This window comes from Anopheles funestus, chromosome 2RL, assembly GCF_943734845.2.
Source record: "Anopheles funestus chromosome 2RL, idAnoFuneDA-416_04, whole genome shotgun sequence".
Classification (NCBI taxonomy): Eukaryota; Metazoa; Arthropoda; class Insecta; order Diptera; family Culicidae; genus Anopheles; species Anopheles funestus.
This window is the reverse complement of record NC_064598.1, coordinates 58501767-58527651: the sequence shown is the minus strand read 5'-3', so window position 1 is coordinate 58527651 and position 25885 is coordinate 58501767. Positions and strand designations below refer to the sequence as shown.

The following is a 25885-nucleotide window of genomic DNA, read 5'->3' as shown; positions in this document are numbered from 1 at the left end:
CAAGCTTTTGATATAAAATCAATACGGTTCAAACCACCATGCTTTTCTCCTCACTTGCCAATTCCATTGTTTTTGTTATTTAATAACGTTAGTATTAAGTATAGTAGATACGTAACAACATTATTTCAAAGTGAACTATGAACCCTGATACGCAAAATGAAGAACTAATGTAAACGAGACACAGCGTGATTATATTGTGCTAATGCTTCTTAGTTTCACACGGTAAAACCTTTATTATTTAACACTGCTCACTACAATTAACACTGCAAACGCTGCATAAGCAGCACCCCACGTATGACTACATGGAATCAGGTTCGGGTTCTTTGCTATTATTGTACGTATTGTAGTTACATTGCATTGTTTTAGCATAATTTTCAATCTAAAACTAGACTTCGTCTTTAATAATTATAATACTCAAAATTCAAATACTACTTATTATACGTAGTTATGTATATCAGTAGTTAATTTTCAGTTTCATTAACTTAGCTGTCAAACTATTAAAAATTATTAACAATGACAACACAAGGGTCTTTACGCACTGATATTATGCTAGAACAAGATAATGCTTTAAACAGTTTCAGCGCCATTAATTAAAAACAACCCAATTACAACACATATTATCAAATTGTCATATTATTTAACGCAAAATGTTTTAAACGGACATACTGAATCGTGTTATGGAATAAGACTGTAATAGGAACAAGGCTGATCGAGTGCTTAATAATTCATACTGAACGAGCACAATTTTAACCACCGCCTATGGTTAGCTTTGATAATGACGATTGCCCATATTGAACTGTTAATTGCGTTCAACCGTTTCATATTCATTCAAACTACACTCTAAATCGTAATTTCACATTTTATTGCCATCCAAATTAGCTGCTGCACGTTTCAATAGCGCTAGCCGCATTCATGAACGATGTAAAACTTTGCAACGTTACGCTGCATGCATTACTTTCCTTTAAGCCGGCATATCTGATGATCGTGATGAGTCAGTCGATTCAATATTCACTCACTTACAAGGCACTACAGTCTTAATCGGTCGACTACCGAAGTGTCGAAACCCGATTACGGATGAACGCCTTCGCCTAACAAAAATTTATATCTGTTCTTCACGAAGGATATAGCATATATAGCAATATCAAATAGAGCAATACTATGAATTCTCATCTAAAAGATGTCCTAGTAGGACCTACAATCCAAGTCATCAGTAGTCACATACTCATAGGTATTAGGATAATAAAGTAACCAGAGCTCCAAAATTTGCTTAAATCTTTACGATCAAATCCCCTTTACAAAACCATCATGCAAAAGACAACCGCATCTGTAAATCGAAGGTTATCAATATCCTTTAAAAAGTGGGTATTTCATGGCATGGCATTGTTTCGACACTTTTGGAAATTATGTAACCATCCCATGCTCCACTACTACATATCTGATATTTGTACCATACGAACATATACATTCTACACACATCCGGATCACATCAAGAATTTGAAGCACTTTTTGATTTTCATAAATTGTGCCTTACTTTTTTTTACATTTATTTTGTGAATAACAAGAATTTTTCAACTATATTTTGTTTAATTTTTATTTTATTTTTTACTAATTTGACAGCGGCAGATTATTGTTCTTGGTGATACACATTTACGTAAACAGTTTTTTTACTTCAAACCGTACAATGTGTCTAACCAACTCCGTCAACGGACAGTAGATATGCACATGAGTCGACTCATTTGTTTTCAATTTTGAACAAAAACGAAAGTAGAAATCAATCATGATCATCGATACAAAATCCTCTAATAACGGCCTTGAGGCGCCATTTCTTTTTCGTCGCAATATTGTTGACATGCCTGGAGAAACAGGCAAACGGAGAGAGGACAAGGAACATAGGTCTGCGCCACTGACGCGAGTATAAGTAATTTTTCACCCCCATGTAGTGGTGGTCAGTGCTCCTGATTCCGTACTTGGTCGCCATACACGACCATGGCGTCTGAACTGGTCCTGAGTAGTTGTCTGGATCAGTGTGTTTCGAGCGTTGACGACGCCCCGGTGATATAATATGTGTCCGGAGCAAAAAAAATCGCGAATCGATTACGCAAACGCCGAGTAGGAATCTCTACGTGTGAGTGCGCGGGAACAACCTTGTTCCGATACCGGTACTTTAGCAAAGCTTCGAGAAGCAAATACATAAAGCAAATGGAACTACTGCATGGAAATGGAAAGAAAGGTGGAAATATTGAAGCTGACACAGTTCAGCTAGTTTCACAGTGTAAGAGTCTGGGCCACGGAGAAGCGCACCGTCATCTCACGGATGAGAATTGAGAGGCCTCGTGACGATGATCATGTGCGAGTCGTGTGTGAACCTATTACTTCAAGATACCGGTTAGTTTAGTGAAACTGAAAGTAAACTATTATGTGTTGGAAGAAATGCACTACTTCTTCATTAAACAGGATTATAGTGGGGGTTTCTTTTAAAAAATAAATTAAAAATTTTTTCATAAATACTTTTTACACGTGTTTTTTCAAGTAAAATATTTTTTAAAAAATTTTATAATATTTTTATGTAGTTTTTGACCTTTTTCCATGTTTCTAAAATAGTTCGACTTTTAGCTTTCATCGTAAATATACACAATTAATATGAACTAAAGTTACATTCTTACAAATAAACAAATTGTATTCTTTTTACTTCAAACGAATATTCTGATTCAAAGTTTTCGCATTCTTTCATTTTGTTTGCAATTCTCCTTCTGGACGAACGGTACACGTCGGCGCTTGTCGCGTGTCTACATGTGTTTCCGGTACACTATGCAGAGTGCAGAACAGGCGATGTAAAAATACTACACATAACTTTGTTTTGCCGCCCTACCACCGACGCTATACAAGCTATCTCTAGTCTATCCGCAGTATAGTGCATGGTCGGAGAACGAAAGCTCTTTCTCCAGCGTATGATCCAATGTCGCCTCGCTTGGGCGAGCGGGTGCGCGCCAAAATGACTCAATCCCTACCCCAAAACCATAAGGTTGAGATCACTCCGGGTGAGACTACCGGTAATACTGTTTTTCCCCATTTCTCCCACGACGCTTCACTGATTTCCGGAGGGGCGACCGATTGTTTATATATATTAAACGATCTGGCGGATGTAAACAATTGTCAGTCAGTTTCGGACGGCTCCTTGGAGAGGACTTGCACCGCACCGATCTTCTGCTTCGGGAAGGATGAAATCCCGATGGAATACAGTGGTTAGTGTATTATTTATTTGTATTCTTCGCAAATTTGCCAAAGCTATCCTTACCATCGGCACCGTCATCAAAGCGTTGTGGAAAGTGAATTATTCCTGATGATGTAACATACCGAGATGGTTTGAAGTACATGTTGTTCGAGTGCGTGATAAGTTCATTTTCAACTCTCTGTGATGTTTGGTTTTGACATGGTGCCACATTTATTTGAGTGAATGGCGGTTGAAACTTAGTGTAAATCTACGTCCTACGCAAAGCTGTAAGCACATGGACCCAGTGCGTTAACCAGTGAAAGTGTATACAAAAACAAATGAATGATTCATTCATTAAGATATGTACATACGATTGCCGAGGTTTAATGTAATTTATCGTTACAAGACTTTTAAAACACACACAAGCATATATTGTGTAAATTTAAATTGCTTTAAAAACTTTTCGCAGGTTTTTTTTCTAATTTTGTTTGTGATGACTCGTCACACAGTGTAGTATTGTTTTCTAACAAGCATAACATTTCTATTTTGGCTTTCTTACATTGCCATCACAGCAAAACACAAATTTTACATTTGTGTTATTCTTCCGACTGTTGTTTCAAGTAATAAAATAAAATTTATCGACTGTACAATTTCATCTATATCAACTTTCTTAGCAACAATGAGTTTGCGATTGCAATCTGTTTTACAATTGATTTCTTGTACAAAATGTTTTGTTATATTTCATAACATGCTACTACTGCCCAGCAGATGTCCATGTCCAACAGATTTGAGAGCATTATTATGACGTTAAGAATATATTAAACAAACAGAAAAAATAGCAATTAAAGCACTATAAGCCAAAATTAATGGCAGAATATTCATAAGGAGTTTTAACTTCTACAGAAAGGCTACATACCCTAGTGCCTATTATCAACTTTCGATTTCATTAAATATGTGTGCACATAAAACTGTAAAAACTATAAGAGTCATGCATAGTTCCTGGTTTTATACAAACTTATACGTGAAGGCAACACCTTTTTATCTTAATATTTTTTTTGCTCGGTTAGAACGGCCTGGCAGTGTCAAGACTTCTTTTACCACGTAACAGGATAGTCAATCTTTGCCGGGGAGACGGTTCGGACGGAATTTGATACCCAGTCCTGCCGTGTGGGCCGGCGCCGTTTATCACATACACCAATCTTATCTTACACCATCTTATTATTATATAAGGGGTTTGTTTTGCTTCTTAAGGACAGCCAGGCTATCAAGACTTATTACCACGTAGCCGGATAGTCAGTCCTTATTACAGTCCGGTTAGGATTTGGTACCCGGTCCTGTCGTGTGGAACCGCAACCGTTTATCACATACACCACCGTGCTGCCCGAAATTGTTTTCAGTGTTTAATCGAAACTATAATAATGTAAATAACTATCACATAGTGAAATTTCTAAACTTCGGCATCGCTAGTAATAAATGATAAAAGAAAGACATTACAAAAAAAAACTTTATGACAGTTAACTTAGTACATTTTTTCACTTTCACAAGCATTTTAAAGACGGTTGAAGAGAGCCGTAGCGATACTTAAAATTTAATTACTAACGAGCTTTTACTTCAGGCATTCCGCATACTTCCTCCGCGAAAGTCATTAAAATAAGCCGACATACTTCCTAATTCGAATATTCCGTGTTATTTTCCTGTAACGCAGCAAAGTGTAAATGCAAAATGACACCAGAAGTACCCAAAATGTGGTGTGGATGATCCGTTTGTACAGAAGGTAGCGGTGCTGGGTTTTCATGCGATAGGACCGCTCCTAAATCCCAAGCGAACCGCGTTTCGTATACGCAGAACGTGGCTATCTTTCAAATAAATGAAATCCAGTAATTGCACGCCAAACCTTATTGAGCTTTTAGTGCGGCTTCAAAAGAATAAGTTATTTCCATAACAGCAACAAAATTACGTACATCGGAACCTACCAACATGTTATGTCAATCGAATCAACATACATAGTAGTGACAATTCCCTAACTAGTATTCCATTATTTTTGTTATTTATCTGTTTTTTGCAGTACTGTGTTAATCGTGATCATTCCCAAAGATATTATGTAAGATTCTTCTTTAATGTCGGAACTGGTAACATGCAATCTTCAAGTGATCTACCTATGATGCAAAGAGTTCTCACGTGTTTCTTATGTCGTGCGCTTTCATCTTGCATGATACACTGCACATAAGCAATTGCCCTCTTCCGATTCCTCCACGAAATCGGTAGATTTAGCCTTTCACTGTTTTCAAAAGGCATTACGGATCGCTTCAACGTAGATCCATGAATGTATGCCATGCTGTTTGGCTCTTCATTCACCGCAGTGTTGGAACCAATATTACTGAAGTCATCAAGCCGAGCCCCTCCTACGTTGAGGAGTCTATTGTTTGTAGCGCAAAGCGTGGAGATACATTGATGACGGTAAAATGACGGCACGCTTCTTCCCGTGCAGAAACGATTGAATGCTTCAATACCTGTTGTGAAGTGCGTCGGTTCCAAAAACATCCATCTGTACAGCCAGCGTGGTTTTGCTTTTTTCCTTCTTTTCATCAACCACATCCATGATTGTTGCTGGTTAAGCTTTTAACATACAAACACACCTTTCTTTTACGATGCGGTTACGGAAATGGAATACTGATAGTGCAATAGTTTAAAAAGTATCACAAAACCGGTATTGGTTTTGTAGAAAAGCTAGGTACTCTGTCAGCAAAGCTTTTTTGAAAATACTCTTAAATGCTTGTAGCTATTCATTCGTTTCAAATTTTGTAAAGAGGTAAATTACGCAACGAACATCACACATTCTAACGCAGAAAAATTCAACAACAGCGTGGGTGAAACAAGGATAGGTATGGAGATGACGTGATACTTTCGCTGTTACAGCAACTTAACGCCACCTCGCTATTTAAATTATGCCCACCAGCGTGCCACTTATGAGAGATTCCTTTTAAAATGTGTCAACCATCTTTCGAATAATGGTAGCAAAATTGAACCGATCATATAATCTAAATCAAGGTTAGAAACACGAATAGTTGTCAAGTAATTTGTAATCCTGAGTTAGTTTTGCACTTTTCGTTATAGTGTTTGATGTTTATAACAAAACTATTTTCATGTCAGCATATCAGCTCTTTATTACATTACAAAGATTTTAAGTTTCAAAACAAACATAGTCTCAATAATTTGAAACTGTTTTTTTTTTTATTAAAGCTACTTATTTATTTTCAGAAACAACATAGATGCAACACTATTTTAAATTAAATAATTTCAATTTAACAGTGTTTTCTAAACCATAAACTAGGCCGAGCCATATTATGTCTTATTTTATCCCCTGACCGGATTCGCTGCCTTTGCTTTAGGGCCTTTGCCGGCCCAAGAACCCCTATTACTACACAAATTTTAACACGTAAATTATTTGTGGTGTGCACAACGTAACAAACAAAAAACAACAAAATTTGTATCAAAACAGATGTGAATCTTCCATAACCATGCTAATTAACTGTTCACGATTTCATGGATCGGTAACGGAAATGCGTTATGATTTGCTTCCGCATTCGATGCTTATTGTCACATCAACGACAACAGTACAATCGTGCAAACACTTTCTTCTTCTGCTGGCGTAACTAAACTTAAAACGCAAACAAAGAAAACATGCCTACATTATTTACTAACGGCAATGAACTCTGTTGATAATGTGTTCATCAAATTTGATATCTAAGTTATCAGGTATGCTGATAACGCGACATAATCAACATGATAGAAAGACGAACAATTTATCGTATAATCAAACCGTTTACCATAATTTATATACCGCAACCACATCCGAAACGGAGTAAATCTGCATTGCATCGAAGATTCCCTTCACAATTTGGTTGTGCACATTAATAACATGTTTAACTTTAAAATTTCAGGTTACTATCCTGCTGATAGTTCCGCTGCAGACGTTTCTAATCGACGCGAAAGCTGTTATCGATCAAAAAGCAGAAGAAACCCTAAACATTAACATACCAGAACAAGTGCAGAAACGTATCGGTTATGACTACCCAGCACCTGCTGCACCTATAACGTTTGATGACCATCAGCACCATGTAGCGGAACCTCTGCCGCTGTTGCAGCATGAAACATTACTCGAACATAATCATGATCACGAAGAACATCACCATTTCGACGATCACCATCATCACGAAGAACACCATGACCCTGGGTATTGGAAAAAGAAACTAATTTGGAAGGAAGGTTGGAAAAAGATATGGAAACCAGGCAAAAAACAAATTTGGAAACCAGATTGGAAAAAGATATGGAAACCAATCTGGGTACCGACAGAAATACCAGTCTGGAAGGATATTCAGATTCCGGCATGGAAGCAAATCTGGAAGCCTGTGTGGAATGAAATTCAGGTCCCCGCATGGAAAGAAATACAGGTGCCTGATTGGAAAAAAATTTGGAAACCAATCTGGGTACCGATAAAGGTTCCAGCATGGAAGGAAATACAGGTACCAGCATGGAAACAGATTTGGAAACCAGTGTGGAAAGAAATACAGGTACCCGATTGGAAAGAAGTGCAAGTTCCCGCGTGGAAGCAATACTGGTATCCGGAATGGATCAAAATAGGCGTCCCCGGTGAAAAGTACCTCGGTAAAGATCATGATGGTTGGGAATATACTAGCCATGATCTATGGAAGAAAAAGCTTGTGTGGAAATCGGGATGGAAGAAAATTTGGAAAACTGAACAGAAACAAATCTGGCGCACAGATAAAAAATTAGAATGGAAATCGGCCTGGAAACAGATTTGGCACCCGGCCAAGAAACAGGTATGGGTAGAGGATAAAAAGCTCGGCTGGAAGGAAGCTTGGAAACAGATATGGCGCACGGAGAAGAAACAAATCTGGGTACCGGAGAAAAAACTCGCTTGGAAGGCGGCTTGGGTACAGATTTGGAAGCCAAGTAAAAAGCTAGTCTGGGTGCCGGACAAGAAGCTCGAATGGAAGGAAGCTTGGAAACAAATATGGGTACCAGACTGGAAGGAAATTTGGCTACCCGCCTGGAAGAAGATCTGGAAACCGGTGTGGATATCCGAGTGGTTCCCCTCACCCGATCACCATGATCATCATCATCACGAAGAAATTGAACACGGTTGGGATCGGAAGGATGGCACGAACTCAAAGTTGTTGTTCAAACGCAGTGAAGCAGAAACCGCCCAACCGAAGGCTGTTGAAGGTCAACTTCCGGAAGTGTCTGCAAACATTACCCCAGCGGTGGTTAAAACAGATAACACAGAAAACAAATCAGACTTTCGGTTTCCTGCCTAAACAGCCAATCAACCGCAACAAAACACTGTTAGGCTATTGAAACACAAAGTCAATTAATTAGTAGATTAGATATTATTGTATGCTGTTGAATATTTAATTGTTTAATGCAATATCTTTTAGCGAAAGACGATGATCAAGTTCCCTTCATCAATATCCAAAATGTCGTTGCTTTTGATTGTTATCGTTACTGCCATTTTAGTTAACATATTTGGAACATATAAAAATATCACTCATGTTGTCGGGATGCCGGGGTCGACATGATTGTTTCGAGTACCCGAATTATTTTAATAGAAAATAACATACGTTATCACAAATTTTCTGTATTCTTTGTTTTGTCTTTCTCATTCATCATACACAAAATATCACCCACCCACAAGGGTTTCCGCAAGCTACAAAAGTTATCAATCCAATAGTGGAAAGTGGTATGTATATCCACTTTGTGCTCCTGGTTGCTCACCAACGATCACATTTGAACACTGTCAACTGCCAATAAGTTGTACTAGAACTACTAACAGACAGTTTCACACTATAAAAAGGGAAAATTTCTTTTTACGTCTTGTCAACCGTTACCAGTTTTAAGTTTGCCAGTTTACCAGTTAGTTTTGCTGGTGTTGGATAACCATATAAGTTTTAAACACACAAAAGCTGATATTTCTCGTCATTCTACATTGGTTTCAATATCAAAAAATTGAAAAAAGAAAACTGGGCTCATCTTCAGCGAGAGAGGGCGGTGGATCATCATTACGCTGAACTTTATTGCCATGTGGTCCTCCAGAGGTCTTTGGTTAATCAATCTAAAGGGTACTAAGTCCATCAGGTTAATCAACGTAACTATTGAAAACAGAAAATAAGCTTTTCAGTTCGCAGTTCGCAGCATTCGAGCAGTTCGAGTATTATGAGCTCATGGAACATACGCCCTACATTGTACGTAGGGCATTAGGGAAGTAACTGGATGGCGATCATGGACTTAACGTGGACCTAGTAGCTTTACCAGACATTGGTTCGCTAAGGAATAGTGGAATAGGAATAATTGGCAAGGTAACCGCCACGACATCTATCATCGAGTTTACGGGTTTTACCGTATGTCAGCAGCTCAATTTCGAGGTTATGGGCTTTAGGATATAGACGATAGGCCTTGCATCCAGAATGCAGGCAGATTCTGTAACTTCAGTCTCATTAACTCATGTCTCTACCGAAATCATCTCATGTCTACCGAAAACAGGGGGGAGCAACAGGACATGCAATACAGCTGCTTCGCAAAGCCACCGACCAGTGCCTCAGGTTACCTCAAGATTCCTCAATAGTCATCACAAAGAATTCCACCGTTTGGTATCTCTTCATTAATTCAAAGGATGCACGATGCAATTAGATTTGCACTCTGAGTAAGAGTGCATTTAATCCTGTATGTGAATTTATCTCAGCATGACGAGGTCTTACGAATATTTTACTCACTCTTCTGCGTTTTAACTTACAAAATCTCTACGCCGACTCACGACTCAATTTTTCGCTCTCGCTAGTCGTGCACAGTGAAGATTCCCAAATTTAGGTTCAGTGAGCGGTGATGACCATTGGCGTATGATGGAACAAGCCATCAGCAGCACGGCCGATCGAACTATTGGCCGCGTAACACGTAACCGGAGGAAGGAATGGTTTGATGATGAGTGCAGGCGAGCACTATCCGAGAAGAACGCAGCGCGTACTCGCATGCTCCAGCGCGAGACCAGGCAGAACGTGGAAGACTACAGACGACTGAGAAGGCAGCAGACCCGACTCTTCTCGATAAGAGTCGATAAGAAAAGCAGCTTCCAAGAGCCGGACGAGCAACTAATGCTGCACCTGTCCCAGTCGGGGGAAACTCGTAAGTTCTATAGGATGCTGAATGCGGCACGAGACGGTTTTACTCCCATAACCGCTATGTGCCGCAACGAGGAGGGAGATATCCTGTCGGACGAGCGAGAGGTGATCGACAGGTTGAAGTGCTACTTCGACAGGCACCTGAACGGAGCAGATGCAGGAGAGACCTCTGCAGGAAGCAGAGGAGAGCAGTATTGCGACAGCCAGCAGGATGACGAAGTGCCCCCGCCATCCTTGGACGAAGTCATCAGTGCCATCAAACAGCTGAAACGTAACAAGTCAGCTGGCAGCGAGGGGCTGGTGGCAGAGTTGTTCAAGATGGGCCCGGAGAGGCTTGCCGCGCTTATGCATCGGCTGATCGTAAGGATTTGGGACCAGGAAGAACTACCGGACGAGTGGAAGCTGGGTGTCATACACCCAGTGTACAGAAAGGGCGACAGACTGGACTGTGCTAACTTCCGAGCCGTCACAGTCCTGAATGTTGCTTACAAGATCCTGTCCCGAATACTCTTCTGCAGATTTGCGCCTCTTGCCTTGTTGGTGGCAAATCGACCACCGACCAAATCATTACTCTACGGCAGATCCTTAAGAAGTGGCGAGAGCACCAGCTGTTCATTGACATTAAGGTGGCCTACGGTAACATAGGTTGGACTGAACTATGGAACACCATGCAGCATTACGGATTCCCAGGGAAGCTGGTACGGCTGTTGAAGGCCACGATGGATGGGGTGCCCTGCAAGGTGAGAGTATCGAACATGCTGTCGGAATCGTTCGAATCTCACCGGGGTCTGAGGCAAGGGGACGGACTCTCCTGTTTGTTGTTTAACATCGCTCTGGAAGGTGTCATGCGAAGCGTGGGCTTCGACATCCGGGGCACGATTTTCACCCGTTCTCTCCAATTTCTCGGCTTCGCGGATGACATCGACATCATCGGACGGACATCTGCGGCGGTGTGCGACGCGTACACCCGACTGAAACGCGAGGCCGACAGAATTGGATTGAGGATCAATGCGACGAAGACAAAGTACCTGCTTGCCGGAGGCTCTGACCGTGATAGAGCCCGACTCGGGAGCTGAGTATCAGTTGACGGCGACGATCTCGAGGTGGTAGAGGAGTTCTGCTACCTTGGTACGATCGTAACTTCGGACAACAACATGAGCAGCGAAATCCGAAGGCGCATTGTTCAGGGAAATCGTGCCTACTACGGGCTCCACAAACTCCTGCGATCCAGAAGGCTCCAGCAACACACGAAATGCACGATATATCGCACACTGATACGTCCGGTAGTCCTCTACGGGTACGAGTCCTGGACCCTGCTAACGGAGGATGCCAATGCACTCGCTATTTTCGAACGGCGGGTGCTAAGGACTATCTTTGGCGGTGTGTGCGAGCAGGGCGTGTGGAGAAGGAGAATGAACCACGAGCTAGCTGAGCTGTTTGGCGGTGCAGATATCCTGACGGTGGTCAAAGCCGGAATTACGAATAAAATTAAATGTTCCGTTTGAAGAGAACCATATAACACTTGTCATATTCTGTTTGTGCCTTATGGTTTGCTTAAATTTAACGTTCAAAGTTTGAATTCAAAAGACCTCTACAAAAAACTTACTTCTACATCGGAAGCATTGCTACAGATATATTTTATTTACCATTTAGGTCACATATTCAAAGGACGATATTATTTATATTCGACCAAAATGGTAAAATAACATAAATTCTATCCAACTACTCACATACATCGGCAAACAAGGGACAATCGTAAGCTACATCATTCATAATGTTTTCCACCTTTTGAAGCTCTTGTTCATAACATTGAATGGTAGTGCTGCGAAAGAGAAAAGAATCAATTTTAGTTTTTGACTAGACACTCGCTAATAGCATCCTTCACATACTCAAGGTCTCGTTTTATCTCTTTCAACATATCGATAACACCCGAGATCGACAGTTCCTCCGCATTGGCATTCTGCTGTTTTTCATTCAATTCAGTTTGCATAGAATGCTTTTTTGAACGCATTTCACGAATTTTTTCACGATATTGTTCCACTTCGCCCTCGAGTTCTCCTGATTGCTGTGAATACAGATGATTACTTCATATGGGAAGGAAAACTTCTGGGGTTTCTCAACATACCATCTGAACAAATAACTTCTCCTGTTCTTTTCCGTTGTTTGCGATTTGCTCTCTCATGTTAATTATGTTTTCCGAATTATTCATTTTCCATAAGGACGAAGCCATTGCCACAAACGAGTTGCTCTTCGAAATCGACGTGTCCATGTTCATCGTCTTCAAGAGCGCTACATCGCCTAGGAAATTATTGGTATCGTCTGTATCCATATTTTTGTTTGATTTGCTATTAATCAAAATTATATCAAAACTCACCAACCGCAACAATACTATTAATTGTAGACTTTAGGTAATTCTGCGACAGTAACCACACTATAGTGCTTTCGACTTGATCCAGCTCTTCATCCACTTCTCTATTCTGAAAGTATACATTAATGATGAACCACATGATACCATCTATTGCCAACTCTCGCCAACACATCCTACCAAACATGCCAGTTCTTCCTCGCTTTCGATTATGGATGCCATATTGTTCTGCTTTTAACGGAGAAACGGAAGTGGTTCGTCAATTTTGATTGGAGCAAGCAGCTTTCCTTTACCACTGCGTGATATGCAAACTTTAATGAGACACAGTAGTGCGTGCTTTCTTTCTACAACTAATTAGTTACACCACCAGAACGAGTTAGCAAAACATACAGGAAATTGCTTGAAATTTAATATTGGTTACTCACCGCCTTTTTATCCACGATTCTTGCGAATAGTTTTATTCCGCACTTCTTCACAGCTTTCTACTTGTGCTACTGCTAGGATGACATGATGATTCAGCGTTTCAGCGTTTTCAGCAAGTAAACGCAATATCTATACAGAAGCCTACAAAAAAAGTCGATATGTTCCATTTTAAGCATATATTGCAAAATATTTACCAATATAATATTTCCCAGTTTCCCTAAGCGGGAAAACAAACGGGACCCCGGCGAAAAGCTTGGATTCCGAACATAGTTATGATTTTATACACTTTCGAGTACGGGAACCTCCACGGCCGCTTACCGTGAAACCTGCCACTAACTGGAAGACACATTTCCAAAGCCGACCGAAAGTAGCATAAAAGAAAGTACGCCAGTGAGGACTTATTCCTTAAACTTATCTCGAATTTCTAAACTTAGCTCGAAGAAAATTAACTTTTTTGTAACTGGTTTGTAGCAATTTTTTGTAACTGTTAATCGCAATAAGAAACAGAAACCGCATTTTACTATACTTTATCATTTCATCAAAATTTGAAATAAATATTTGACCACTCTTGAAGTTTATTAAAAAGTGAAGTTAGCATTACTGTGAACTAGTGATGGGTTCTCGGAATCGCACCCACGGCTCCGAACCGCTTCCGAGCATAGCAACTCCAGCTCCGATTCCAGCTAGGTTAAAACCACGATTCCGCCTGGAGCCGCCCGGAGCCGTCCGGAGCCGCTAGTCGGCAGGCGGAGCCGTCCGGAGCCGTCGGAATCGTCGAAGCCGTCCGGAGCCGCCACTCGGCAGCCAGAGCCGTCCGGAGCCGTCGGAGCCGTCCGGAGACGTCGGAGTCGACGGAGCCGCTAGTTGAAATAAGGAAATGTTTTATTTAAACTCGTTATTTTTACCAGATTATATAAAATTTGCTGATAGTGTAATAATCTAGGTTATATCATTGTCAACTAGCGGCTCCGACGGCTCAGGACGGCTCCGGCTGCCGACTAGCAGCTCCGGACGGCTCCAACGGCTCCGGACGGTTCGGGACGGCTGCGACGACTCCGACGGCTCCGACGGCTCCGGACGGCTCCGGCTGCCGACTAGCGGCTCCGGACGGTTCCGAATTCAGAGTATTGCACCTACCTTCCGGAGCCGCTTTCAAAATTCATGGAGTCATTTAGAAGCGATTCCTTTTTTTGTCAAATGTACCCATCACTACTGTGAACCAAGTTTTTAAACGGCTGTAGTCGTAGCGGAAGTAGCGAGATACATCGTTACTCAATATCGTGGCAGATCTCGCAGAATGGAGGGACATAATAAATAACTTCCAACAGTACATAAACTGATTACCAGAAGTTCACGCAGTCGGTATTCAGATTCGCTGCTTCTTCCACCAAACGGACGTGAAAATTTCGAGGAAATGTGTAACTTCCCAACTTACTTACGCAAAGGGATTTTTATACGATGAATACATTTTAAACAATAAAAACATACATACTAAAGTGAAGTGAAATTCCAGTCAACTTAAATGTTGAAGCAACATTCGCAACAAGATGACGATGTAAAATTCCTCACAAATATCCATGATTTGTCCATATTCCAGGCACAGATATTCTTTGAAATCGGGATCTTACTGGGGTCAGGTAACATTTTCAGTCCTTCGTCCTAACAATGTGTTCTAAAAGGAAATTTATCGTTTGTTTGCGTCATGTAGACAAAGTGTGATATAGTATAGACAACAAGACCTATTTTGAACCAGAAACAATCTACAACGTGCATTGTTAGACAGGACGAGACCATTGACACCACTTTCTGTATGGGTAAATTACTATACTAATTTCTAATTTACTATGCCAAACTGCTATACTAAGTTTTAAGATAATTAACAGAATGTGTGTCATTTCGGATCAATTTCTAATAATTGGATTGGATAGACACAATTATGTTTGTTCGCGCGCGCGCACTCGCAAACACACGCGCGCGTATCTGTGTATTTTATCTTCCTTTACATCAAATGCGTTGGTTTACGATGATTCTGTTGGTAGAAATTCTATACAACGCTGTTATTATGGTGATAGCACTTCAAAGCGTGCAACGTGTTGTTAAAGTTGCCTCGTCTTTAAAAGCTACCACCAATTCGCATTTATGATAAAACTCTTTCTGCTCTTACAGATTAAGCCTTTGCCTTAGGTTTTGCCGGGCTCTTGGGTGCCGATGCCTTTTTCAGCTTAGCCTCGGCTCTCGCTGCATACTTCGCTGTTTTACGGGCGGCCTTTGCGGCAACATACAGTTCCTTGCGCTTGCGCTTGCCCAGTTTCGGTGCGACGGGGCTCGCCGTTGGCCGATTGTACTTCTTCTCGAATTCCGTTGTCAGATAGCCGTACTGTCTCAGCACAGCGTTCTGCGGCTCAATCCTCTTGGCAACGACGGCACGAGCCTTCCAGGTGATATTCTGTAGAATTAAAACATACATTTTCCCAGTTAATCTCCGCACAGCTTTTTACAGTCGATCTGAATGCTATGTGCATTCCTAATCCTTGTTTTACCTTCAGCTTCTTCTTGTGCATGTAAGCAATGCGTGCCTTGATCTTGCGCTTGGCTTCAAGGTTGTTCACCACATCACGGTACTTCCAACCCACTTCATGGGCAACACGGTCGACCGTACAGTACTGTAAATGAAAAAAAAACATCACTTATTTACATATTCTGTTTTTTGACATTGCCAATCCTTGACGCCTTGATGGATCGAAAGCAATTGACGGATTACACTTTTACAAACATTATACGATTGCTGCCAAGAATCTGTAGTTTTGGGTTTTGCTTTCTCTGCATTGATGGAACACATAACCGATACTTCATGTCCACAGGACTGCATTTCCACCCCGGCCTACAAACATACTATCTCATCTGTAAACAATAACTCACTCACCTTTCGGTCAGGACGCAAGCACAGCTGACGCATGGCGATCGGAACACACACTCGCTTCATCGTATCGTATGGTGGCGGAATGCCTTCATACAGCTTCAGGCGTTTCAGTGCATTATGACCGCGCTTGGTCTTGTGTGGAACCATTCCTGCCAAGAGAACAAGGATACGATTTATTTACACATGCTAAAACACCAAATACGCACACGCTGAATATACAAACCTCGAATGGCCTTCCACAACATACGGCTCGGAGCGCGGAAATGGAACGGACCGCGTGCCGGGTTGACGTTGCACCGTTTACGCAGATAGGCCAAGAACTTGATCTTGTTGCGGAAGAAATGGCCGGACAGTTGCAGGCCCTCACAACGGACCACAACAACTGTATAGCCGGTCAGGATCTGCTTGGCGACGACCGAAGCCAGTCGACCAAGCAAATGCCCACGTCCGTCAATTAAAATCGGCTGAAACGAATAGAACGAGGGAAGGGATCATTTGCCATATCACATTTCACATCACTTTCAACGCCCAGTACACGATTCGGTTCACATGTTACGCTTCGGGGAGCGCTACACAACCATTCGAGAACCGAATTGCGCCTCCAGCATCGAAGTTTTACAGATTTTCACCGTTAAATGATAGATACCTTCTTCGTGCGTACCATCACTTTCGCAAACACCAACAAAAAGAACTAGGAAGTGTCGTTCAGCGGAAGTCATGAACCGAATGACAGCTTGCGAGCGGTTCGCGGCTGTCAAACTTCGTTCAGTGGTATCATTTTCACCTATTGCATTCACCACACCCAAGCTGTATATAACACACTTATTTCTTTATTTTTGTGATGGTTTTGTGCATTCTTATTTATTTTTATCGTTTCTGCAGTGCATTTTGTATTTTATCAGACATTATAACAAGAACAACAACAAATTGCCATGAGAACTGGTGTAAAGAAAAATTAGTTTTCTAGAAAATATCAACGTTTATAGTAGAGGGTATTGTACTTTACAAGGGAATTGTCCCAATAAATTATTTCCATTACAATGCTCCATATGTTAATCCGCAATGAACGAAACACATTAATAATGTACGTACTTCTTTTAAAAATATACATTCTTTTATTGCACATCAATTTAAACAATAAACATTTCATGTAATGTCATGTGGCAGTTTGATATTGCCTGGTCGTCGCAGTGTTGCGGCAGCATTGGTGCACAGTTTTGTTTGTCCTGCCAGTACTATCTATTCCAAACCCGCAATCATCTTGCACGAAGACTCTACAAAACATTCAGCATATAACGAAACACTAAAACTTTCTGTGAAAATTGAAATGAATGTGTGTACTTGAATAATAATTTAAACCTTGGAGATAGGCAGCATAAAAAGCTCATCAAAACGAAATTTACGCGAAACGAGTGACTGTATGTGTGGCGCGTGTGAATTTGCGTAGGTGAGTGTGTGTGTGGGTGCTGTGTAGAAAAAGAAAATTAGTTTTTCGTGCATTCGTCGTGTGTTTATTGATTTCTCAAAGAAATCAGTTTTCGGAAGTTTTACATCCTGCTGTAGCAAATAGAACAGTTTTCACCCACTATAGTTCCATCGTGTAAAAACATCATCTCCTAAACTCGCAGAAGCGAAGGTACTATTAGTTCGAGGTCAGATAAAGTAAATTCACAAATAAAGAAAAGCAATCGCTGGCCTAAGCACCCTCGCCAGGAGGGAGCTGAAGAAAAACACAAACGCTTTTCCATTGGCTTCGCGCAGAGAAAGTATTTTCTATTGCATTTTATTTTGTTCGTGCAAGTTGTCCTATCGAACGGTTCGACGAAAGTCTGCTGCGTGTAACGGTATACGATTTTTCTCTACAGTTGTTGGTAGCGGTAGGGAGGTAACCACTCGCTGGCTGTGTGTGGAACATATAGAATGAACTGGAACGATGCAACTGTACAATTTTGGTTTTTACACGGTTCGCTGTACCCTTGATATTGATCGTTTCGGCGCATACTTCACTTACTCATATTTTGATGATGTCACTTCAATGCGTCACTTCGTGACGAGATTAGCACGTAGTTGTTTGAATAATGTGTGAAACTTAAATGTGCAGCCCCCCGTACCGTGAACAGTAATATTTCATGAGGTTGTTTTATTTCAGTTTCACTAGATCATCTCCAGAAATCAGCATATACGATGACACAAATGGCTCAAGAAGAAATTGTCTCGAATACCAAAACGGTAATGCAGGGCTTGGAAGCCCTTCGTGTAGAGCATGTTACACTGATGAATAACCTCTCGGAGGGTAGCAAAACCGATCCGGACAAGATGGAAATCGTGAAGAAGAATATGGAGAATATTGAGCTCGGGCTAAGCGAAGCACAGGTGAGTAATGTAACATTTGAATGATGGCTTCCATATAATGCAAAATTGAATCTGTCGTACATCGTATTTTGCAGGTTATCGTGATGCTGTTTGCTCATCTTCAAAACATCGAAGCCGAAAAGCAAAAACTACGCACGCAGGTAAAACGGCTCTGCCAGGAGAATGTGTGGTTGCGTGACGAGTTGGCGATCACGCAGCAAAAGCTGCAAACTTCCGAACAGAGCGTTGCACAGCTAGAAGAAGAAAAGAAACATCTAGAGTTTATGGCTTCGGTGAAAAAGTACGACGAGATACAAGAAAATGAGGACAATTTGGAAAAATCGCGCACAGACCCAGTAGTTGAACTGTTCCCGGAAGATGAAGCAGAGGAGCGAAACAACATGTCACCGACGCCACCAAATCAATTTGCGAACCACGCAAATGCAGGATACGAAATACCGGCCCGATTGCGTACGCTTCACAATCTGGTTATACAGTACGCGTCGCAAGGACGGTACGAGGTAGCAGTACCGCTGTGCAAACAGGCTCTAGAAGACCTGGAGAAAACCAGCGGACATGATCATCCCGATGTAGCCACGATGTTGAACATCTTGGCGTTAGTATACAGAGATCAGGTACATGTTTGTTGAGTGCACTTGTTCTTTGAATTCTTTTTAATCAATCGTTTTCCTGCTTCACACAGAACAAGTATAAGGAGGCAGCCAACCTGCTGAACGATGCCCTTACAATACGCGAGAAAACTCTCGGCGAAAATCATCCGGCCGTTGCTGCTACATTGAACAACCTGGCCGTTTTGTACGGTAAGCGGGGCAAATACAAGGATGCCGAACCGCTTTGCAAACGTGCACTTGAGATAAGAGAAAATGTGCTCGGTAAATCGCATCCCGATGTGGCCAAGCAGTTGAACAACTTGGCACTTCTTTGCCAAAATCAGGTGTGTTGCTGTTTCTTCTATTTCTGTACATTTGGTATTAATTTTAAACCTTTTTCTCTATCTCTTGTTATCGTTTTACAGGCAAAATACGAGGAAGTTGAAATGTATTACAAGCGAGCGCTAGAAATTTATGAAATGAAACTAGGTGGTGACGATCCGAACGTAGCGAAGACTCTCAACAATCTTGCCAGCTGCTACCTGAAACAAGGCAAATACAAGGAAGCAGAAATGCTGTACAAGGAGGTGCTAACGAGAGCACACGAGCGGGAATTTGGTGCAATTAATGGAGAAAACAAACCAATCTGGCAGGTGGCCGAAGAGCGGGAGGAGAACAAATTGAAGAACCGAGAAAACACACCGTATGGTGAGTACGGTGGGTGGCACAAGGCAGCCAAGGTTGACTCTCCCACCGTCACCACGACCCTGAAAAATCTCGGTGCTCTGTATAGAAGGCAGGGCAAGTACGAGGCGGCAGACACGCTGGAAGATTGTGCTCTACGAAGCAAGAAAGAGGTACGCAAATAGGCAAGCCAGCCGTAGTTGTAGCAACACAAAAACTAACCCAATCAATCAACATCTAACAACTAAATCAATAACAAAACAATAACTAATCGGACGAGTTTCTTCATGTAAACGCCCAAACGTTTACGCTGTTCCTTCCTGGCAGGCGCTGGATTTGGTGAAACAGTCGAAAGTGCTCGGTGTAGCGGACGATAACAAGCGCCAGAAGAGCGGCAACAGCAAAGATGAAAATGATGATCACAACAAACGTGTGCACAAATAGTAGGTGTTTTGCAGACGCGCGCAATATTTTTCATTGCTAATCCAGATCCAGAATAATTCGTAATAGCCGGTTGAAACATTCAGCACAGTGACAGAGAGAATAGTTAGCAGTATGGAGCAGAAGGTGTGCAGTGACTTTTCCATTTCCAAACGCTGATTCAAACCTTCAAGCCCAACGTGTCTCGGTGTTCGCTTGTTCATATTAGTTGTTTACATGTTTGTTTTAAATTTTCATTTTATTATTGTATTCCAATCCATTTCGCAAATGATAACTGTTTCTCCATCTTTCTTTTTATCTCTTTCTCTCTGGTTACCTCTCTCAATCGTTCCCTCCTATACAATGTATCTCGCGTTACATCTGCAATGTTTTTTCTCTAATGGAAATGTTCAATTTAATGCACAGTTTCGACCTGGTTAACAATTGCTTTATATCGAAGAAGAAAAAATACAGATAACTCGTGGCTTAAACACATTTAGCTTACAATCCAATAGAACGAAGGAGTACTAGCAGGAGATTGTTTTACAATACATTATCATTTTATTATGTGAACACATGACAAAAATTCGCTTACAAAAAATGACACGATACTTGATATAGCATGAAATGCTAAGCTCTTAGAAATAGTTACGAAAAAATATTTGGTTTTTTTTTAAATATTCGAACCGATAAATAGAAGATAAATAAATATCGCGTTATTCAGAGGGCCACATACACAAAAGCTAAACAATCTGGCAATAGAACGCGAAAGTGAAAATAGTTGGTATAGTTGAGAAAGCAGAGGCAAAATCATGGCAAGAGACAGAGAGAACGGGAGAGTGAGAGATAAAAAGAGATGGGAAATAGATATATTTGAAGGAATTGTTCTATTTATCAAACTTGTCGGAGCGAGAATAGTAAAGCAGTTAAGCAGTAAACTACGCGCTTTTGATAATAAAACAAAAATGCATACCGATTATTTAATCATTTCCAAAGTAACATGTAAGACATAGACGCGCGTATAAAAGCATTCGACATAAAATTTTGCTTGTTTTTTTTCGCCAATACGGAGTTCTAATGAATAACTGTACCGAGACTCCTGAATGTAGTTGTCACTAATTTTTTTAATATCCGAAAAACGTTTAAATATCTCCGATGCCCCATTTTAGCTAGTCCTGTTGCAAATACGATATCAGTTATTTTAATTAAACATTCAGTTTTACATTTTTGCATAATGACAAATAAAGAATTATATTTTTTCATAACGATTTTTAAATTAAAAAACAGCCAGGTCGTCATACAGCTATGACAGCATTTCTTGTTTTTCTCTTTTTGACCAAACCGTTCTGCAAGTTGGCTAGGGCATTCATAATTTTTAATTTAGTCGCACTTGTTAGGTTAACTTATGCATTTATCATGTTTGCCAATACTATGTTTGTTAAATTATTTAGAGCAGATTGTACACTGTGAGTCTGCTGTTATCATCGCTTGATGCAGCTCTCATCATAGTGATGGAATTCCTGGTACAATGTAGTGTTAAATGAACGGGTGGAAATTTTTAAGGGCTTGAACGGTTATGTGGTTTTTCGCCCTTTTGGATAGCTATAGCCCCAGGTAGGACAGAAAAATCAAAATTCTAAGATATATCGAAGAAACCAATCCTTTTGACAATAGACCATGGGATACATCTCGTGATGCGGCATTCGTTCTAATCTATGTAAAACGTGGATTGAATCTCATCTGGTCCGACTATCGTAATGTGGTATTATGTCCTTTGGTTTGCAGGTTTTTAATAAGCAAGACTTAAATCTCAATTTCATTGGAAAGACATCATACTGGGAAAAGTCAATAAGTTAAGGTCACCCCCGGCATACTAAATAATAAGTATCAATCATTCGATTGGACCTTTGACTGCACCCGACTTATCGTACACAAAACTGGATTATTCTTCTGCGGATATATTCAAGTCACAGATAGTCAGACATTATACAAGGCAGGTCAGAACCAAGCGATCTGCTGTAGCGATATAAGAAGAAAGGAGATCATTATCAAAGAATGTTATGAAAACCATGTTTTGTGATTTTAATTATTGCTTTATTGAATAACCGAAGATCAGCAAAAAAATCGAAGGTTTCGTATTTTTTATTTTAATAATTTCATGTTTACATAATAGAATAAAAAATCGAAAGTTGCCGTTAACACTAGAACAACCAGAATTAACAAAGTGCCACTTCTACCGAACCAGTCAAAATGAATTATTACATTTGAATTATATTTGTCGAATTCTTCTTAGCCCAGTCTCAGTCTAATCAGTAGAAAACTATGTACTAATCAAGCAATATATAGTATGTAAAGATAATTCTTGCTTCTAATAACGAAAACCCGTATGTATATTTGAATGGTTACACTTTTCTCAGAAAATAATTGAAGCCCTTCAGCTTAAACTTAGTTCTGTTTGCAGCATTACTTAACTAATGTAATCAGAAGCTTCTCATTATTTTTTGCAGCTATAGAATACATTATTGTTTTGCCCGATAGTACATGTGATAAACGGTTCCGGTTCAACACGACAGGAGCGGCTTCATTTCTCATGTAACAAGGACTATCAGGCTACGTGGTAAAATAAGTCTTGATAGGGCCTGGTTCTTAAGAAGCAATGAACAAAGTAGCTTAACGAAAGCTTATTCGAAGTGTATCAGTAGAATATCCACCGAAAACTCCAAAAGTAAAACATTTAACAACACAAGCTTATTAGGTTAGAATACCCATGATTTTTTACTGCTGGAGTAGAAGCTTTTAGAAAGGCTTCAAGAACGACCTAATTATTATTAATGTAGCCCACTATTTATTTGATATATCCTTTCGAGCTATCCAAGTAATATAATGCCAATATAAACGGTGATTGAAGTCTTTAATGTATTGTACCTTCCATACCTTCCATGTGCAATATTTAGATACTTCCGGTTTATTAAAGCCTCGACCCAGAACTTCCTGCCGGACCGTACGCAGGACTGAATATCCTAAACGAAGTCAAGGAACACCAGTAATGTAAGCTTGAAAAAGACCTGTTGAAGTTGTAGTGTCACAATAGAAGAATGGGTTATTCTTTAATTTTTCTTCACCAGCACTAGCAGTCAGTCGTGAGGCAATGTTGAGCAAGACCGAGAGACCAATAAAAAAAAAGATATCCACCTCTTTGATTTGGATGGATATCCACACATCTTATAAAATATATTGGATAGCTGACATGGCCTATTGAACATTATTAGTTATTAAGGAATGAAATGGCATCGGTAGAGCAGAGGTCGATATTTTTAACACAATTACTAAAGAAATAAGGTATATCTTGCCACCATTTCAACTACTTGACCCCTTCCACGACGTTATCTCGAACAGTAATTCTTTTCGAGATATGTTAAACGATACAAAGAATAATTTGAATTTTCCAATTGGGTTGTCTTCTTAAGACATCCACAGTTTCAATTAGTACAATTTTTCAATTCGATTAAACAAAATACTACATATTCTTCTTCCATTCGAGGAAATATTCATTTGAATTGAATATAAAGATAAATATTGTTGAATTGTTATAATGAACTTATTGTTTCTTGGTTTACATTAGATGTTCAGGGAACTCATTTTCCATGAATATTCAGCAAAAATACGATCATATCGAATAGTATGCAACATTCGGTACAACATGTGGTATTCAGTTAGACAAAGGCTCCATCATACATATATATAAAAAAACACTCTAAATACTTTGATAACACCGACAGAACCTGACTGTGAGTAAGGTCACCGCTTCCTTCTAATAATAGCATTTTCCAAAAAGCAAATTTGGGCGAATGATAGTAAAAGCAGAAAGGTATACGGAACTTTGAAAATTTGAATTGAATGATTGACAGCACGACCAATCTTCGTCGGGGATGGGGCAATCATTATAATTGTTTATAATTACACCGAAAATGTTTCGGGAACAATCCGTTTGCTGAACGGATAGCGTTCGAATCGAATGGATGGATGGATGGATGGATGGCTATAGTTGGGTGTTTTGTTTTAAACTTTAGCTTGGAGCTGATAGGAGTTTCCAGTGAATCGACAAATGTAGTTGAACGAAGGAAGAATCTGCCACAGATCGGGCTTTGGTACCAGCAGAGGAAATTGTTGATGATGATTGCGTGCAGACTGAAATTCTGGGCTTGACATAATTATTTCAGTCGGGTCGGTTTCAAACAAAAGCGTCTTAGTGTGTTGGACAGAAAGCATTTTATATAAACGTTGATGAAATTAAATATAGTTCAATGCGAGTTCCGATTCCAAACCCCTAAAGTAGCACGCGATCAAATTTGACCTATGTGATAAAAACAGCATTAAAATAAACTAACTAACACTACCTTCGGTGTGCTATGTATGTACATACATACATGTGGTACTAATATTTTTGTTGTACACCCACATATCATTAAAGATATTTTGCGCATGCTTTGCGAAAAGGGTACCCTACTGCAATGGATGACTTTAACAGAATGGTGTTCCAATTGGTTCCCTTTCTATTGGTTCTGTGCGTTCAGTGTGCGCGACGGCAAACAATAATATCACAAGTCGTATGGTATTTATGGTGGATATTTGTTTAACATGTCCAATTGGACATCACATTGTAGTGTAAAATAAAATTGATTCTGTATTAGCTTTCTTGCCAAGTGTAGCTTGGATTTAAAATAAATCATAAAAACATTTTCTCCCCATACAAATGGGAATGTAGCTCCGCCTACTTTGTCACTCAAGTAGTTGAAAATTTACAGCTCTATAAAATAATCTTCGTACAAACACTGCAAAGCACATACGAAATTGTATTTCAACAGTTGTAGAGAATAGTAGATACAATAATTGCGTGATTTCCAGTCATTTTTCGGTATTTTTGGTCTTTATTATACCTAAATTTTTTTTTATTTTTTTATAACGTTCCTAGGTAGGTACTACGTTCTTCAATGCGATCAAACACAAGACTCGTCTTTCGCCGCTTGCTTCGACCTGCTGTCACATTTTTTTCGCCCTGATACTTCTTTTCGGTCTCCTTTCGGCTCCTAGCCCCACTTTAAACACCCAATACGTTAACCAATCACCGAAAATTGATATAGAATCAAGTGCCATTTATATGGAATGTCAGTTGTTGTGTTTTTGTTCATTAAACTGCTAGTTTTTCAACACCAATTTGATATATGTAAACTTCCTATATGCATTTGACATTCCTTATTAATGCCACGCGATTCTATATCAATCATCGCGTATTTCACATTCGCTTTGGCGATTCCCTAAAGTGGGCTCGTCGCACCCTATTCCCTATCATTTACGTTTCCAAGGGACGAAGAATTAAGCACCCGTTGAGGCAGAGGCAGCGAGAGCGAGAGGTTTGATTCACAGCGAGGGTCGCCTGGAAGACCATCGCGTCTAGAAAGGTACAAAAAAGGGTAATTTTTGGATGGACGAGTGCGGTAGAGAAATAAGATGAAAATTGTAAAAAAATATATATAAAAAAATATAATAATAATAATAATAGTTCAATTAAGTGATGACAGCGACGGCAGTCAAAACAACAGTCAATTTTGTAACAATGTAAAACTCATTCAATAATCATTTACATATATTTGGCCACCCAAAACCTAAGTAAACCGAGGTGTGCTGTACAGTCGATAGGTTGTTTGT

General features: G+C 40.1%; 4 protein-coding genes across 7 annotated transcripts; 2 read left to right on the top strand and 2 right to left on the bottom strand.

The window, feature by feature from the left end:
- The first annotated feature begins 434 nt into the window (after positions 1–434).
- On the top strand, positions 435–9122 carry LOC125761871 (uncharacterized). Its single transcript, XM_049423427.1, has 2 exons — positions 435–3242; positions 7153–9122. The coding sequence occupies exons 1-2, from the start codon at positions 3219–3221 to the stop codon at positions 8548–8550; spliced, it is 1422 nt and encodes a 473-aa protein (XP_049279384.1). The 5' UTR covers positions 435–3218; the 3' UTR covers positions 8551–9122.
- Positions 9123–12017: 2895 nt separating this feature from the next.
- Positions 12018–13614, bottom strand: LOC125761886 (uncharacterized). Of its 3 annotated transcripts, none has more exons than XM_049423443.1 (6): positions 13195–13614; positions 12950–13064; positions 12779–12881; positions 12530–12723; positions 12294–12469; positions 12018–12226 (listed from the first exon to the last, which is right to left on the bottom strand). In XM_049423443.1, exons 2-6 carry the CDS (start codon positions 12989–12991, stop codon positions 12127–12129), a joined length of 615 nt encoding a protein of 204 aa, XP_049279400.1. In that variant the 5' UTR covers positions 12992–13064; positions 13195–13614; the 3' UTR covers positions 12018–12126. The 3 variants fall into 3 exon arrangements, with proteins under 3 accessions (XP_049279400.1, XP_049279399.1, XP_049279401.1); XM_049423442.1 differs by having other exon boundaries at positions 12950–13119; positions 13195–13613; XM_049423444.1 differs by having other exon boundaries at positions 12530–12702; positions 12950–13119; positions 13195–13608.
- Positions 13615–15126: 1512 nt separating this feature from the next.
- Positions 15127–16866, bottom strand: LOC125761883 (60S ribosomal protein L13a). Its single transcript, XM_049423440.1, has 5 exons — positions 16759–16866; positions 16336–16576; positions 16116–16261; positions 15733–15855; positions 15127–15638 (listed from the first exon to the last, which is right to left on the bottom strand). Exons 1-5 carry the CDS (start codon positions 16774–16776, stop codon positions 15360–15362), a joined length of 807 nt encoding a protein of 268 aa, XP_049279397.1. The 5' UTR covers positions 16777–16866; the 3' UTR covers positions 15127–15359.
- A 419-nt stretch (positions 16867–17285) lies between these two features.
- Positions 17286–21283, top strand: LOC125761870 (kinesin light chain). Of its 2 annotated transcripts, none has more exons than XM_049423425.1 (6): positions 17286–17559; positions 18262–18485; positions 18560–19099; positions 19168–19419; positions 19501–19932; positions 20087–21283. In XM_049423425.1, the coding sequence occupies exons 2-6, from the start codon at positions 18297–18299 to the stop codon at positions 20201–20203; spliced, it is 1530 nt and encodes a 509-aa protein (XP_049279382.1). In that variant the 5' UTR covers positions 17286–17559; positions 18262–18296; the 3' UTR covers positions 20204–21283. The 2 variants fall into 2 exon arrangements, with proteins under 2 accessions (XP_049279382.1, XP_049279383.1); XM_049423426.1 differs by lacking the exon at positions 17286–17559 and adding an exon at positions 17566–17748.
- Positions 21284–25885: the final 4602 nt, after the last annotated feature.

What these genes read in the sequence shown, in the direction of transcription:
- LOC125761870 (XM_049423425.1), top strand. Translation starts at nt 18,297, where the DNA reads ATGACACAAATGGCTCAAGAAGAAATTGTCTCGAATACCAAAACGGTA. An exon ending in TCGGGCTAAGCGAAGCACAG is followed by an intron (nt 18,486 to 18,559) that starts GTGAGTAATGTA and finishes CGTATTTTGCAG; the next exon opens with GTTATCGTGATGCTGTTTGC. An exon ending in CACTTCTTTGCCAAAATCAG is followed by an intron (nt 19,420 to 19,500) that starts GTGTGTTGCTGT and finishes ATCGTTTTACAG; the next exon opens with GCAAAATACGAGGAAGTTGA.
- LOC125761886 (XM_049423443.1), bottom strand. Translation starts at nt 12,991, where the DNA reads ATGGCATCCATAATCGAAAGCGAGGAAGAACTGGCATGTTTG. An exon ending in TAATAGTATTGTTGCGGTTG is followed by an intron (nt 12,724 to 12,778) that starts GTGAGTTTTGAT and finishes ATATGGATACAG; the next exon opens with ACGATACCAATAATTTCCTA. An exon ending in GAGATAAAACGAGACCTTGA is followed by an intron (nt 12,227 to 12,293) that starts GTATGTGAAGGA and finishes TCTCTTTCGCAG; the next exon opens with CACTACCATTCAATGTTATG.
- LOC125761871 (XM_049423427.1), top strand. Translation starts at nt 3,219, where the DNA reads ATGAAATCCCGATGGAATACAGTG. An exon ending in AATCCCGATGGAATACAGTG is followed by an intron (nt 3,243 to 7,152) that starts GTTAGTGTATTA and finishes TTAAAATTTCAG; the next exon opens with GTTACTATCCTGCTGATAGT.
- LOC125761883 (XM_049423440.1), bottom strand. An exon ending in GTTGTGGAAGGCCATTCGAG is followed by an intron (nt 16,262 to 16,335) that starts GTTTGTATATTC and finishes TTCTCTTGGCAG; the next exon opens with GAATGGTTCCACACAAGACC. An exon ending in GCTTGCGTCCTGACCGAAAG is followed by an intron (nt 15,856 to 16,115) that starts GTGAGTGAGTTA and finishes TTTCATTTACAG; the next exon opens with TACTGTACGGTCGACCGTGT.